The sequence below is a fragment of the Apodemus sylvaticus genome, chromosome 2, assembly GCF_947179515.1.
Source record: "Apodemus sylvaticus chromosome 2, mApoSyl1.1, whole genome shotgun sequence".
NCBI lineage: Eukaryota > Metazoa > Chordata > Mammalia > Rodentia > Muridae > Apodemus > Apodemus sylvaticus.
The window spans coordinates 163,687,317-163,701,528 of record NC_067473.1 but is presented as its reverse complement, the minus strand read 5'-3'; the positions used below and the strand labels follow the sequence as shown (position 1 = coordinate 163,701,528).

The 14,212-nt window shown below is 52.1% G+C and overlaps 1 protein-coding gene across 5 annotated transcripts in view; it reads left to right on the top strand.

Moving 5' to 3' along the window:
- Window positions 1–14,212, top strand: part of Tspan9 (tetraspanin 9) — a 190,023-nt gene that overhangs the window by 112,798 nt on the left and 63,013 nt on the right. For 4 of the 5 annotated variants that reach the window (XM_052174946.1, XM_052174950.1, XM_052174948.1 and 1 more), the window contains one exon: window positions 2,808–2,887. In XM_052174946.1, the coding sequence (XP_052030906.1) occupies window positions 2,825–2,887 (63 nt within the window). In that variant the 5' untranslated portion in view covers window positions 2,808–2,824. Of the gene's footprint in view, window positions 1–2,032; window positions 2,888–14,212 lie in introns of those variants that run through there. The other variant, XM_052174945.1, reaches the window with a different exon arrangement.

Sequence of the window (14,212 nt, the reverse complement as noted above, 5' to 3'; positions counted from 1 at the left end):
TCAGTTTAGTCTCCGTCAGCAGCCAGCTGTGCCGTGCACCTCACCTCAGCTCCTCAGAAACTTTGTCCAGTGTTTTCCTCCCAGGATGCTTTTCTGCCTGTCTGTCCCCTACCTCCGTCCACACTGTAAGCTCCATACAGAACCTGCCAGTCCAGCAGCATATGCAGTTTGTAGCTGAGGAACTGAGGGCAGTGGAGGGCTCGCTCCCCCACACGCGCCCCCCCCCCCCCCCCCCCCCGTGCATGTCTTCCTTTGCACTCTTGTGCATTTGCTTGTCAGTTAATTCTAGGCTGGCCTGTGTGCCAGCCACAGTCCTGGGGGCTGGGTACGCATCAGTGAGAAGGATCAGTCTGCAGCTCTGGACGTTACGTGTAATGCTAAGGAACCAGCTCGGAGATCGTCACTTGCAGAAACACATACTTTCAAACTGTGATGAATACTATGGAGAAGCAGGCAGATTGTGCCTTGGGGACATAATGGTCAGGGGAGTTCAGCAGCCACAGGGAGGCAACCCAGAAAGCCAGAAGAAAGACCTCTGCGAAGGAGTCCAGAGACTTACTGAGGAGATGGGTAGAGTCAGGCATTGGCTGGTGAAGGGTGGCCAAGAAGAGGGAACAGCAGGGACAGAGGCTCAGAGGGCAGAGCTTGGAGTGTTTACTGGAGCCTGGGAGCAGGAGAAGGCGGCTGGGAATGGGCTGGAGAGGCAGGCAGGGTCCATTGGGCTAGATCTTTAAGGCTTTTTACAAACAACCTCAAGGTCTCATGCAGCCCAGACTGCCTCAAACTCCCCGTGTAGCCAAGGCTGGCCTTGAACTCCTGATCCTTCTGTCTCTAGGCCATTTATCAAGAAAGGAAGAGTTGGGTGAGTCAGTTCTGTGGGGGATGTGAAATCCAAGATGCCGGTGACAGCCACATGGTGAGGATGGGCAGAACGGCTCTTATATGTGTGCTTGGGACTCTGAAGACAGGCAAGTGCCAAGTGAGCACCCAGGTGTTTGCCACCAGTTGTCGTAGGAAAAACTGATGTTTTCATTCTTAGAAACAAAGTCACAGGACATTGCATGTTGGTGGTGGGGTGTCTGGTTTTTCTCTGATTAACCCCAGCCTAATCAGACAGGGATAAAGACTCTGTTTACTATAATAATTACTGTTGATCACCATCATGGTACCCCAATGCACTGGGCATTTTTCTGTAGCCCTGACTGTAAGTGTGTATTACACTTATATTCATTACCTTGGATCTCTGATTTTACCTGCAGCTTGGAAAGTCTGCATTGCCCTCTCATTTTCCGGCTAGAGAAGTTGAGACACAGGGCAACTGAGAGTCCGTCCTAGCTTCTCTCGGTCTTCCAAGGTCCAAAGCCCAGGCGGCTGTACGTGGCTTGCTCGCTAGAATGTTCCCTGTATTTGGGGTGGACCTGGTATATGAAAACAGCTATGCCTTCTCCATTCTTACCCACAGATCTTGTCCCAGATGACTCAGTCCCTAAAGATGTTTGGTGTGAGTGGGTTTTCAGGGGGTGAGGTTGGCTTTGTGACGGTCCCTGTAACTTCGAGTCATAAGCCATATTTCAGTGTTCATGACTGGGTCGGGAGTGAACTGTCCCATAGCAGAGGTCCCATGTCTTAGGAGCTAAGGTGCCCTTACAGCTTTTCTCCCCAGACCTATCTATCCTCTGGCTTCCTTGGGTTCTTGGTGTCTCCAGTTCTCCCCCCTCTACTCGTGGCCCTTGCTGGGGCAAGAGACCAGTGCTCTCCCATGGAGGTGTTAGTTCATTCCCAGCCACTGAGCCCTTGACATTTAGAAGGGCTCTGGGCACACTAGTTTAGGCACACAAGCAGACCGCTAATCCTATTAAAGATATTGTGTCATTGGGGATGGGGGTAGCTCCCCTACCGGAGCTAGGCAGACCTTGAGCCCATTGGTCGGATGCAAAGCAGGGGGCGGGGCCCAGAGCCCGGGGAAGGGGCTCTAGGCGATTTCAGAGTCGAGAGTCAGGGCTGGGATTTCGCAGGGCAAGCCCAGCGGTTGCAGCTGCAGCGGACCCGAGGCGCTCTGCCCGTGGCGCACTCGGGCAGCCCAGGGCCGGCAGGGGCTCCGCAAAGTCGCGGAGCAAGGGAGGCCGAGAGCCCGCAAAGTGGTGGGGCTCCGGGCTGGAAGAGGCGTGCCTGCGGAGCCTGGATCCCGGCGCCCTTTCGTTGAGTGCAGCGTTCGGTCGGTGGTGCAGCCGCCGGGAAAGAGCAGTCAAATTGCAGCCTCCCTAAAGAAGCCTAGTTGCGCAGGCGAGCCGGCTCCCCAAGCGTGCTTCTAGCGGTGCCGCAGAGCCCTCCCGGGCCAGCGGGCTAAGGCTGGGAGCAAGGCGCCGCCGTCCCAGAGGCAGTGAACCCCCGGCATCTGGTTGCTCCGCTAGTGCTCTCGGGTGCAGAGAGGGGGCGTGCGAAGCTCCAACAGCTCGCTCGATCAGAACCCGTGCCCGACCAGGGTGCCCCCTCCGTCCCACTCTGGGAGCAATGCCCCCCGCCCCTCGTGCCCCCCGGGAACGAGGCGAGCATGGAGAAGTCGAGTAGCGAGGATTCTTCGATCCATCGGAGTCCATCTTTGGATAGCAAGGACTCGGACTTTGCCAAGCCGTCCACCTCTGGCCGCCCGTTCGGCCGCGGCTTCACGGCTGGCGCCTTCTACGGCACCGCGGGTTCGCGGGGTCAGAGCCGCACGGAGGCCGGCATTAAGACTGACAAATACAATGCGCCCAAAGGCAGCAAGTATGTGGTGTTTTACCTGGACCTGTCCTTTGTGTTCCTCCTAGAATTTAAGAAGTGCAACATGGCCAGGGGCTGTCTCTGCTGCTTGAAGTACATGATGTTCCTCTTCAATTTGATATTCTGGGTAAGTCCTTACCGTTGAGTCTTCCGTGGCTCCTTCTCCTTGCTTTCCACACTATGACTATCCTCTGCTTCCTCCTCGTTCTGTCTTATCTGTCTCTGCCTGAAGGTAAGTGCTTTAAAAAATAGTAGCACCCTCCCACCCACTGCATCTTTCTGTTCCGTTTTTCCCTCTTGTCCATGGCTGAATGGAGGTTTCAACTTGTCAGTCTTCCAGGAGAGACATGTTCTGCTCCCAGGAAGCTGGCAAAGTTTGCCACTGCCTCCTTCTCGTAAGCAAAGGCACGCTGAAGTACCTGCGCCAGGGAACCTGCATCAGTGGGTGTGGGTCAGAGTGTGCAGCTGTGCCCCTGTGCTGGTGGGGGCAGTGAGGGTGGTTTCTGAGTTTTTTCCTCTGAAAGCAGGAGAGCAGCCTGTGGCATTGTGGGAATGGGATGGGGGTGTGGAGGTCACTGTCTCCTGCTCATTTGGGTGGCTCCCAGGAAGAGCAGGAAGCAGTGCTACAGGCTTGGGGAGCGCTGCTGGTTTTGAGGAAGTGCTGTGGACTGGGCAGCCAGCAGTGTGGCCACGCTTTCCTAGGCTCCCGATGAGAAAAAGGACAAAGGGAGATGATTTTTCTAGAGAGAGTGTCAATGGATGGACTCCGTCTCACAGTGACACTGTGTGACACTGGTGACTGCGTGCACAAGTACTTATTAGTTACACAAACTGGATGGAAACTTAATTCGTATCTGCTTCTTTCGTCCTCACTGCTGCCTCCGTCTTTCTTCTCCAGAACTCAGACTACTCAGCACAGATGTTTGGCTCGTCGCCCCCAGGCTCCGTCCTGCCACTGGCTGGAGGCCGTCAGCTGCCAAGCATGGTCCAGGAGGAGCCTGGGGGCAGAGTGCGACTGCAGTAGTATGCATCTCCTGTGACGTGATCCACTTTTAAGAAAAAAACTTTTGGGGGTGTGTGTGTGGAGGGGGCAACTTTTCTGGAGAAGGAGAAGGAAGCTCTAGGCTTCCAAGGAAGAAGTGTGAGTCTCCTCTGCCTTCGGTTCTTTGTTAGAGTCTTGTGTGACCTTGAGTGACTCATGCGCCCCTTAAGATTGGGGCTTCTTCTCCAGTCCAGGCTGTTGGAATGGAAGGTCTTCTTCACTGTCCTTACTGCCTTAGCTCTGTGATACCCTGGGGGAGGAGCGGGTATGTCGTGTGAGTGTGTCGCCTCTTTCTCTGTGAGACTGGTCTGAGATGAGGTGGCTGTTTCCATAGTCCTGGATGGGATAGTGGGGGGGGGGGGCGGGGGAAGCAGGGGCAGGGGCACTATGATGATTAGCATTACCTGTCCCACGGTTGGAGTTTTAGGAAAGCTGGGACAGATATTCTGGTCTCTCTCTGGTGACGAGAACCATTGGAATGTTAAGAATCCCTCTGTCACAGTCTTGTGGGCCGGTGCCTTATGCTCTTGCCATTCCTTTGCCAGGATCTGTGTCCGCCAAGCACTTGTGTGCTTGTCCCTGGTGTCTCACTACACGAGTGCTGCCATGTTTGTTGTTCGAGCCAGAATTCTCTTTCCTGTTTCGTAGTTGCATCCTAATTTTTTGGTTTGCCCCACTGCACATATATTAATTATATGAAGACTCTGTGGGCATACATGCTTAGTGCCTTTTGACCACCGACTCTCACTCAGCAGCTCCTGAGTGGCTCCTGGCCACTCTCATCCGCCGCCTGCTGGCCGCAGTTGGTATAACTGCCTGTGATGCCTTCAGAATGATTCTAGCTTGGATTGGGGCGGGGGACTTCTTTGTAGGCCGTGGTCTGTGTCAGGAACATAGCATGGACCTGGAATACATTTATAATCAACCGAATGGAGTGAATCACAGCGTGGTGTTACTTGGTCAGGATCCCCAAGCCCCAGGTAATAGGGAGGAGAAGCTAGATATCAGAGCTGCCGACAGTAAAGGCTCATCTAGCACCGTAAGGCCTTGTGTGAAGAGTGATTTTATCCTTTTGACAAGCATGGCAACAGTTTGTTGATGCACCTGCCCTTTCTAGTCTGCAGTTAGAAGTTAGAGATCTTATGACCTGCTCCTAATTAGAACTCTTCCCTGAAACAGAAGAGAGTTGCACTGTCCTGCTCCTCGACGTTCTAATTACGTAGTATTTTCTGAATTCCTATGACAAACCAGAGACTAGGGCAAGTTGAGTTTCAAAGACACATTTCTTAAATGCCACGACCACATGAGATGCTGAAGTCGAGTGTGGGTTTTAGGAAGGATGGGGAATCTAGCCGAAGGGGAATGGATGGGTGGGTCCCCTTGTCCTTGCCTTACTTTCTGGGAATTGGAGGGCTGTGGGGATGGTGGGTGGGTCCTCATGGCATACTCGGCTGAGGACCTCCTTCAGGCAGGTGCTTCTCAGATTGATATAGGGTAGAGCAGGTCCTGGGAGGACTGTGCTGCTCTGATGCGCACTGAGTGGGGAGCACAGGAGGAGATGCAGACAGTGGAGGAGGGAGGGCTCAAACTCAGCCCCCTGAGATCAGGAACTAGGGTTACGTAGCCATCACATTTTATTGTCGTGGTCCAGAGAGACTTTTCCTGAGGTCTGGAGTTGAACCTGACTCTAGTCAGGATCCGGAGCCTGCTGGTTGCCCCCCCAGACACAGTACCACACCTCCTACATGACGGAGCCCCTGGGGAGCCCTGGTTCAGTGTGGCTCTGGTGGGCTTGCACTTGCAGCCCCCTCGGCTGGCTGCTGGCTTCACTACTGGGTGGAACTTTGAGCTCAGCGGCATGGGTGAGGGTCTGGTGACATCACTCTGGGCAGGACTGAGTGGGGCTGTGCTGTTCGTGCTCCTCCCTCTTACTAAGAAAGGGGCAGGTGCCTCCCGGGCTGCTGGGCGCCTGCCTGCTGGTGGGGGTCCAGGTCTGTTCCTGGCATGCTGGCTTCAGTCAGACTGTTCTAGCCTGGTAGGCAGCCCAGTGCACCAGGGGAGCCTGGGGCACCCAGGAGGGCAGCTTTTCTTGGGGCCTGACATAGGTGGAGGGAATGAAGGGGGTGACCATCCCCTACACACACACACACACACACACACACACACACACACATCCTGATTCTCAGGGCCACAGAGAATTCTGGCTTCTTGATGGTCAGGAATAGGAAGCCTGTAGTCTACAAAATTTCTAGCCCATGTACCTCTGGATCCTGTCAGGAGTGCTGGGAAGATATTTCAAGCAGCGATGAGGTGAATATCCTGGAGTGCTTTTGCTTAGGGGCAAGGAACAGGGCGTGGGGGCCACAAGAGGGATCTCTGTGTGCTGGGGCCACATGACCTTTTCCCTGATCCCAGCCCAGTTCCTCCCAACCCGAATCCAGTTGAATCTAGTTCTGTCTGAGATGGAGGGGGCTGGGGCAGATGGATACCCTAACAGCCACTCCAGATAAGTCACTTGCCATACTTGCCAGCAGAGCTGTCCTATTGCTTTAAGTCATGGCTGGCAGGGCGGGGACACCCTGGTCCCCTTGAAAACCTATTCCTTGTGGATTGCTCCTTTTTTATAAAGGCCAGTTAGTAGCAGAGGAGACAGTGTTGAGTGTGTCTGCTAGAGCAAGGGAAAGGAAGGCAGGGAGCTGCCACAGACTGAGTGCCAGGGGGGGTTCCTGGATAATCTCCCTGAACATCAGGCCCCTCTTGTTTGCTGTCTTTGGGTGCAGGTGGCCAGGGCAAGCCTCTCCACTGCCTTAGCCACGCAGGGTCCATAGTGGCATGGTCACCTCATGAGTGCCTTTGTGGGCTCTAGACTAAGGCCTGTGCACAGTGGATTAAGGAAACCTATAGTGCTATAGCGAATCTGTGGGGGACCTTCTGGCTTGAGGGATTCTAGAAAGCAGTCAGGTTGGGACTTGGCCTCAGCTCATCTCTCCATGCAAACGCAGCAGGTAGCACAGGGGAGACCGTGAGGGATTTCCCATAGTGCTTGGGCGTTGAGAGATGATTCCCCAGGAGGCAGATCTTTTAGATATGGGGTGGGGTCATCTCTGGCTGCTGAGGTCAAGCAGCAAGATGAAGGGCTGGGCAGGTACCCTGAGAGAGACCCTTGGAGCGTGGCTGTGAAGGAATGCCAGCCCCATGTTCATTTCCAAAGCATTAAAAATTAAACTTCCTGGTCTTAATATCTATTTTTAAATCATGTCAGAGCCAGCAATTGCTGTCAGTCAGGAAGGACTGAGGAGGAGGAGGGGAGGCAGAAAAATCCCCGGAGGGAATGGAAAGAGCTCTGGGACCTGCAGTCTTAAACCCAACCCAGTCAGGCCTGGCCCCAGCAAACACAGCAAACACCAGGCCTCTACCCCCAGTAACACTCTGGCCGCTCTTACCTCCCGGGCTTGGCTGCCTTTGGCTGAACTTGGCAGCAGGCTTTCTATGGCTTAGTAGGGTATTGGGCCCCAGTTGAGTCCATTCACTCACTCCACAACTATTTGCTGAATGCCCGATCCATGCGCAGCAGCCTCCAGTTGGTAAGGATAAGGCAGATCAGTTTTCTTAGGCCAGGAAGTCATGAAATCAAGAGGTCATCTGTCCTGCCCTGTGTGCAGCTCTTGAACCCAGGGCTGCCAAGGATGGGATCTGTATAGATGGGGGCTGCCTGCCTCCCCAACATGTCAGGGTGGGGTGGGAAGCTACAGGCTTGGACGCAGAATCCTGCCTTCACTTGGCCTTTCTTCTCCCTTAATTCCCATTCGCTGATACATTTCTCCTGTCAGACAGAAAAAGAATTGAAAAGGAGCTCCAGGCTTCCCTCCTTTCTCCTTAGTTTGTAAAATACAATCAGCAAAACATGTGGATTTTCTGTTTTCTTCTATTGAAAGGACAAATAGATACCCTGTGGCCTGGGAGCGCAGCGTGTATCTGTGGAGCACTTGTCGTAAGCCATCCTGTTGAGCTGCTCAGGGTTCTACAGAGTCAGACACACATAGGAAGACAGAGGGCCTTCAGAGGAGATACTTGACTCCGCCAAGTATTGCTCAGTAGAGGCTAGCTACAGAGGTATCAAAGCTAAGCACGTTGCCATTGGATTTTGAGGGATGGATAGGAGCTAGGTGACCAGGTGAGACTGGGATCCAGGCAAGGGAGAACATGGTGATAGACTTCAGCGAGTCTCTTGTTTTTTCTGATGGTGGCTGAAGTGACAGGTCTTGCAGTGTCACTTGGCTGCAAGCTGTTGTGGTGAGTAATCAGGCTTTGCAGCCATGCTCATTTTCCCTCCCTGAGCTGGCCCTCCCCTCCCCCACTGAGATGCGCCTGCTCCTTTGGTTCCAGTGAGGAAGCTTTGAAGCCAGGCTAAACCCACCGGGCAGAGTTAAGTCTTCTGAGCCAGCTTTGTCCCTGCTCACATTTGAAAGCTAATCTGCCTGCAGAAGTGGTGGGGGCTTGGTGGGGGGCACTCTTGGCAGCAACATTAAAAATGGCATGCCGACTCTAGGTGGGTGGGTGGGATCAGCAGCTGGGGAGGAATACCAGGTTAAGATCTGCCTTCTAGGCCCTGCTCTTTGTCTGAGAGCTCTAGCCTCCAGAGGAGATCCAGAATCCTGCTTCTGAGGGTCTGCTTTCCCTTCTTTCTGGTTTTGAAGGCTGTCAGGAGAGCTGGAGCGGTCCTGGGCGCACACTGAGCCTGGTTGCTCTCTACCACTGGGAGCTGTCTGCATCCGGGCCCTGCAGGGGGCGCTGTTCTGGTGGACATCCAGGTAATGGATGTCGGTCCCAAGAGAAGGCAGCCAGGGTTTCTGTTTTCAGGGACCTTACATCTGCACTAGGGATCCTTGCAAGAATGTATTCAGGTTGACTAGGCAGCTTCCCATACAGACAATTTTATCCCACCTCTCCTGTGCTTCCATTGTCTACTAACATAGTCTCCGGTTTGGGGGGGAGGGGGAGGGACTGTTCTTGAGTGTCAAGGCCAGAGATGGAGTTCAGGTGTCTTCCTGTTTTACACTAACTTATTTTGGAGACAGGGTCTCACCACCCAACCTGAAGTATCCTGTTCCAGCTGGACAGGTGGGACGGGGAACCCCTGGGATCTGTCTGTCTCTGCAACCCAATCTCTGCAGTTATGGGGGTGAGCCATAACATCTGGCTTTTTACACGGGCTTTCGGTATCTGAACTTAGGACCTCGAGGTTCTGCAGCAAGTGTTTTGTGAGCTGAGCCATCCCCTATTCCTTTAATATTTCAACAGAATAGAGAGAATTGTTCAGACTCCATGTTTTCAACAGTTTCCCACCCATGATAGAGTATTTGTTTAGCATGCATAAGACCTTGGGTTTAATCTTTAGCACCACAAAATCAATCAGTCAATCAATCAATCAATCAATCAATCAATCAATCTAGCATTCGTGTCCATGAGTGCTGGACTCAGTAGGAGTTTCTAGCATGACTGCCTTTCTGCTTTTGTGAGCAGTCCTGCATTAAGTCTCCTGTAGGAGTTTCTCTGGAGCGGCCACAGCAGACCACTGTGAAAGCATTTCCGAGTCAGGCATTTCCATACACTACCCTTGCGGATACCGGCCTTTCTGCTGCACTGGCTGCTGTGTGCTTGGGGAACTCCAGAAAGAGAGCTGTTTCCAGGCTCCATTGGCATTCCCAGTGCTCAACTGATAAGGGGCAGGTGTGAGATGCGGTGTTGCAGAGGCCTCAGGTACCAATGGACAGACCTCTTTTATATATTAATTAGCTATTCTGTTGCATCTGGTCTACTTGACTATGGATTTGTTTGGTTACTTTTTAGTTTAATGTTTTGTGTACTGATGTTGAATGCACCACCCGCACTGTTTAGAGCTTCCAGTTTGAAGTTTGTTTTTCTTTTCTTTGTAGAATCTTTCCATAAACAGACACACAGCTTTGCTGGTTTTCTTTGTTTAGACTTTCTCTGTTATTGCATACTGCACCTACATCCTAATAATCGTGGGATGCCTGCAACAACACAGGCACTCAGGAGCTGTTGACTTACGTGAGGAGGAGCTTTTATATTTCTCAAAGTTTTTGTTCATGTCTTTAAGTCCTGCATACACCTGGAATTATTATTTATGTTTGACACAGGACAGAACTTTGATTTTTTTCCTCCTGTGTAGTCTAGCTTCATTGATTAGGTATCTTTCCTCCACAGATACAGGATACTACCTAGGTTTTCCTATGTGCCTGGGTCTTTTTTGTGATACCACAACTCTGTAAGTCTCCATGACCAGGCAGACTTCTTGATTTTCAAGAGAGTTTGGTGCTTCTTGGCCCCTTGTTCTTCTGCATAAATGCTGGATTCAGTTTAAGTGGTTTTTACCTGAAATCAGTCAGTACCCTTTCCCACACTATTGGCATTTTAAATATCTGGTCTTTAATTGAGTGTGTTTATCAACTCAGGAGGATTTCATCTCTGTGTTTATTTGTGAACGTAAATTATGTAAATTGTATCCAAGTCTTTCAGTCCATGAATAGTTCATATGCCTTTACACGCTAAGTCAACGTTAATGTCAGGAGTTGTTTTGTGATATTTGAAGGTCTTATCCACCATTTGTTAAGCAGAGACTTCTGAACTTTTCTCCACTTTGCCTACACCTCAGGGTTTACCCGCTCTACCTGTACTGAGTACATACGGAAGTCAGAACCCACAGCTACTCCTCAGCACGGTGTGGTGATGGGGGTGGTGATACCAGTACTTGATTGGGTATCATGTGGGGCATTCCCTGGCCACCTTATCTGCTCCAGTCCCTGATGGGAATAGCCAGGACTATCTCATTTTGCCTCTGAGGAGATGAAGGCTTGAGGAGGAGGGATTTTATCCTGGGTCACTAGGTTAAGCAGCGGTAGAGCTATGAACTCAGTTAAACCTCAAAGCCCACATTCTTTCTTTGACCTTGTTGGGGAAGTCATCCTGATGCAACTCCCTCAACAGTCAGTTTCCAGTTGGGCTTTTCTAGGGTCTGTGCTGGGCACTGCGCAGTCCTGTAGTGACGGGCAGTTTGCACACATATGATTCCGTCGACAGTTTGCTCTCTCCTCCTCTCAGCCACAGCTCTAGGAAGTGGGACAGAAAATAGCCACGTGTGGTCTTTAGGGGCTTTTTTGGTAGCCAGTTGCATGCAGGATAAGCTTCATGAGATATTTTGTGCTTCTTTATGAGAATAGGACAAAAAAGTACTGCTGTCCCATCCCCCACAGCACACATCACCGTTACCTCAGTACGGCAGGATTTACTATCGGAGCCGTACAGTTTTTGCCTCTTACCCACCTCTCTCCTTGGCGTCTGCCTACTTGCCTTTTCCAGAGCCTAGGTTTCTCTCACAGCTTTGCCTTGCTCGCTCATAGCACGTGTTTAGTGCATGCGTGTTGCTTCATAGCTGGACAGTGGGCTACATGGTAGTGTTAGGGGAGGGGCGTGGTCTGCTGTGGGTCACACCCTTTAAATAGCTGTTCAGACTATTCGAAGGAGAGAGTTCTCCTGGGGGTAGGACACCTCTGGCCTCAAACTAGAATAGCCCTTCAGCCAACAGGATCCCCACAGATACACCTTTTTGGGTCTGATTTTCCAGAGATTGGCCTACATATTCTATCCAGCCACATCCAGCATTACCTTTGGGTTCTAGAAAGTACTACTGCCTCCACTGTTTAGTTTCCAGAGGTATGCAGGCTGCCAGGATGACTCTCTTGCCTTTGGTGCAGGCCCTGAACCTCTCACTGCAAGGTGATTGCCCGCCTGCTGTTCTCTGCCCCAGTGTCTGTGTTTGTGGGGAGTCAGGATTAACTACAGCGGGCAGATCCATGCTCTGGTCAGGTTAGGAGTTAAGAGCTGGCTATGAGAGACTTTCCAAAAGGGAAGTCAGGTTAGACTTGCCTTACACAGACAGGCCAGGCTGAGGGCTGAATTCTGCGTCTCTCTGGGTCAGACTCAGACTGTATGTGAGGGGCATCCCTAGGTCAGTCAGCAAGGACACCCCCCCAGTTCTGCTTCGTCATATGCTGTCTTGGCCCCTTGTCCTCACCCAGTCTCCATGTGGCCTGTACTTAAGTGGCCCCGGTTGGGTAGTATGTTCTCTGGCCTACTGCTCATCTTCCTTGAGCCCTAGAGCGTCAGAGTAGATTACGTATTTGCAGGCAAAGCCACTAACAGCCTAAAGACAGGGGCCAGCATAGTAGGGTTCTGAGAGCTCACACCCAAATTTCAGGCTGCTGTTCTCGTAGTCTCTGTGGGGGGTGGGAGCTGCTCAAAATAAGGTCACTAATCCCACTCCTGGGGGCTCTACCCTCTGACTTAGTCACCCTGCCTTCTTACACTGTCACATTGGGGTTAAGATTTCAACCCATGAATTTTGAGGGAGAAACAGAAATTCAATTCAAAGCCTGGTCTATGTGTAAATATGTGTGAACACATGCATGTATGGTATATATTTACTTGGGCATAAAACAGTTGACACTTTCACAGTCTGTGCGTGTATGTGTAAATGTAAATCTCTCTCTATAAGTTACATGCTTCTTGCAGATTATTCCATGCGTGTGGCATAAGCTGCCACTTTCTAAGCATGTGCTTCTGTCGGCGGACTCTAGATGAGCAAAAGCTCTCAGACGGAAGCATCATTCCTTCTCCTTAGGAAAACACCCCTGTATCGAACCGTCTAAGAACAAATCCCAGCGGTGCTGTCTAGCATCCAGGGTGCGGTGCAGAACATTTGCTTCATTTTTTGGGATCAGCACCTCATTCTCCTCTCGAGGCATCTCCCTCAGTCTGTGAAAGGATGCCACAGTTCACAGGTTCAGAAGGAGAGCTGAGCTGTAGGCCACGGTGGGCCAGAGCCACAGCGGCCTTGGAAACCGGAGTATGGGTGGGGGTGGGGGGATGGTACTGATGGCTGATCCCTGGCTGTTGGACAGGTGTGCTTCTGCTGCTCTGTGTTTCATTGTCAGGACTCAGCCTCTCGGGAGGGCGTCTGGCACAGCCCTGTCCTCAGCCTTGGCACTTGAGCAGAGCGCCGTGATTGGTTGGACGAGACCTTCTACACTGGGGCAGTGGTGAATTCCCCAAAGGAGATTTGATGGTATAGACACCAAGAAACGGGAGAGGGCAGCCGGCCAGCCGAGCAACAGATGCCAGCTGCAGCCCTTGACCTCCGAGGGCATGTGGCGCAGGGCTGGCAGGCCCTGTTCATCCCTGAGATCTGCTCTCTCCATCCTTTGAGAGGCCAGGAGTGGAGAGGGAGACTGAAACCCAGGAGGGAGAGCAATGGCTATTGACGGTTCACAGTCTGGGCCTCCCCGACCTGCGTCTGGGTGGGAAATGACTCCCTAGTATTGGTTCCCACTTGTGGTTTTTTGTTTTTTGTTTTTTGTTTTTTTGGTTTTTTGGTTTTTTAGATTTTGGTTTTTTGGAGACAGGGTTTCTCTGTATAGCCCTGGCTGTCCTGGAACTCACTCTGCAGACCAGGCTGGCCTCGAACTCAGAAATCCGCCTGCCTCTGCCTCCCAGAGTGCTGGGATGTGTATGTACTCTCAGCTGGGATGTGTACATGGTCCGAGTCCCTCAGAGGAAGGTATTTTTAGGGCGCCTCAAACGAGGACGCCTTTTGGAGGGCAGTTCCTTATAAACCACTATTACAGATCCTGGTACCTCAGCCCCTGGGCCAGCTCAACTGGCAAGGCCAACTGGTGCCCTGTTCAGGGCACTGCTTTCTTACAGTCCTGCCCTGGGTCCCTTCAGCATGCTTTACAGCTGACCCTCTGCAGTCCAAGTGCTCAGTGGTGGGACAGGGAGTCCTGATGGGTGTTGTAGGACCGCAGAGCCTGGGGACTAGAGGGGACACGAGGCCTCTGTGCGCTGCCCCCATCTCCCGGAGCCTGTGCTTCACTTGGGAGGACCCTGCTCACCTTTAACTAATCGGTCTGGAAGGCGGTGTGGCCCATTAGAAAAAACTGGTGCCTGTGGTCTGTTAGATAAACCACCCCTCCTCCACAGATCCCCAGAGCCAGAGCCTCTGCTCCCTTCCTTCTTCGTGAGGCAGCAGGGTGTGGATGGCTGAGTCTTGTCTAAGTTCCCACATGCTGCCCCGCACACATAGGTCCTCTTCACTGCATGCATTATTGCACAACCCACGTGATTCGTTGCTTGCTCTGGCTTCCAGAAGGCAGAGTAGTTACCGTTTTTTTGGGGGGGGTTGTTGGTGTTTGGGGGGGTTGGGGGTTTTTGGTCAGGATCATCTGGCTCATTTTCATATCTTGATGGCTCTTTGTATCCTTCCTGAAAGTGAGGGCAAAGCTACCAGAGCTGCAGTTCATGACCAGCGCCGTGAGGTGAGATCCTTTTGGG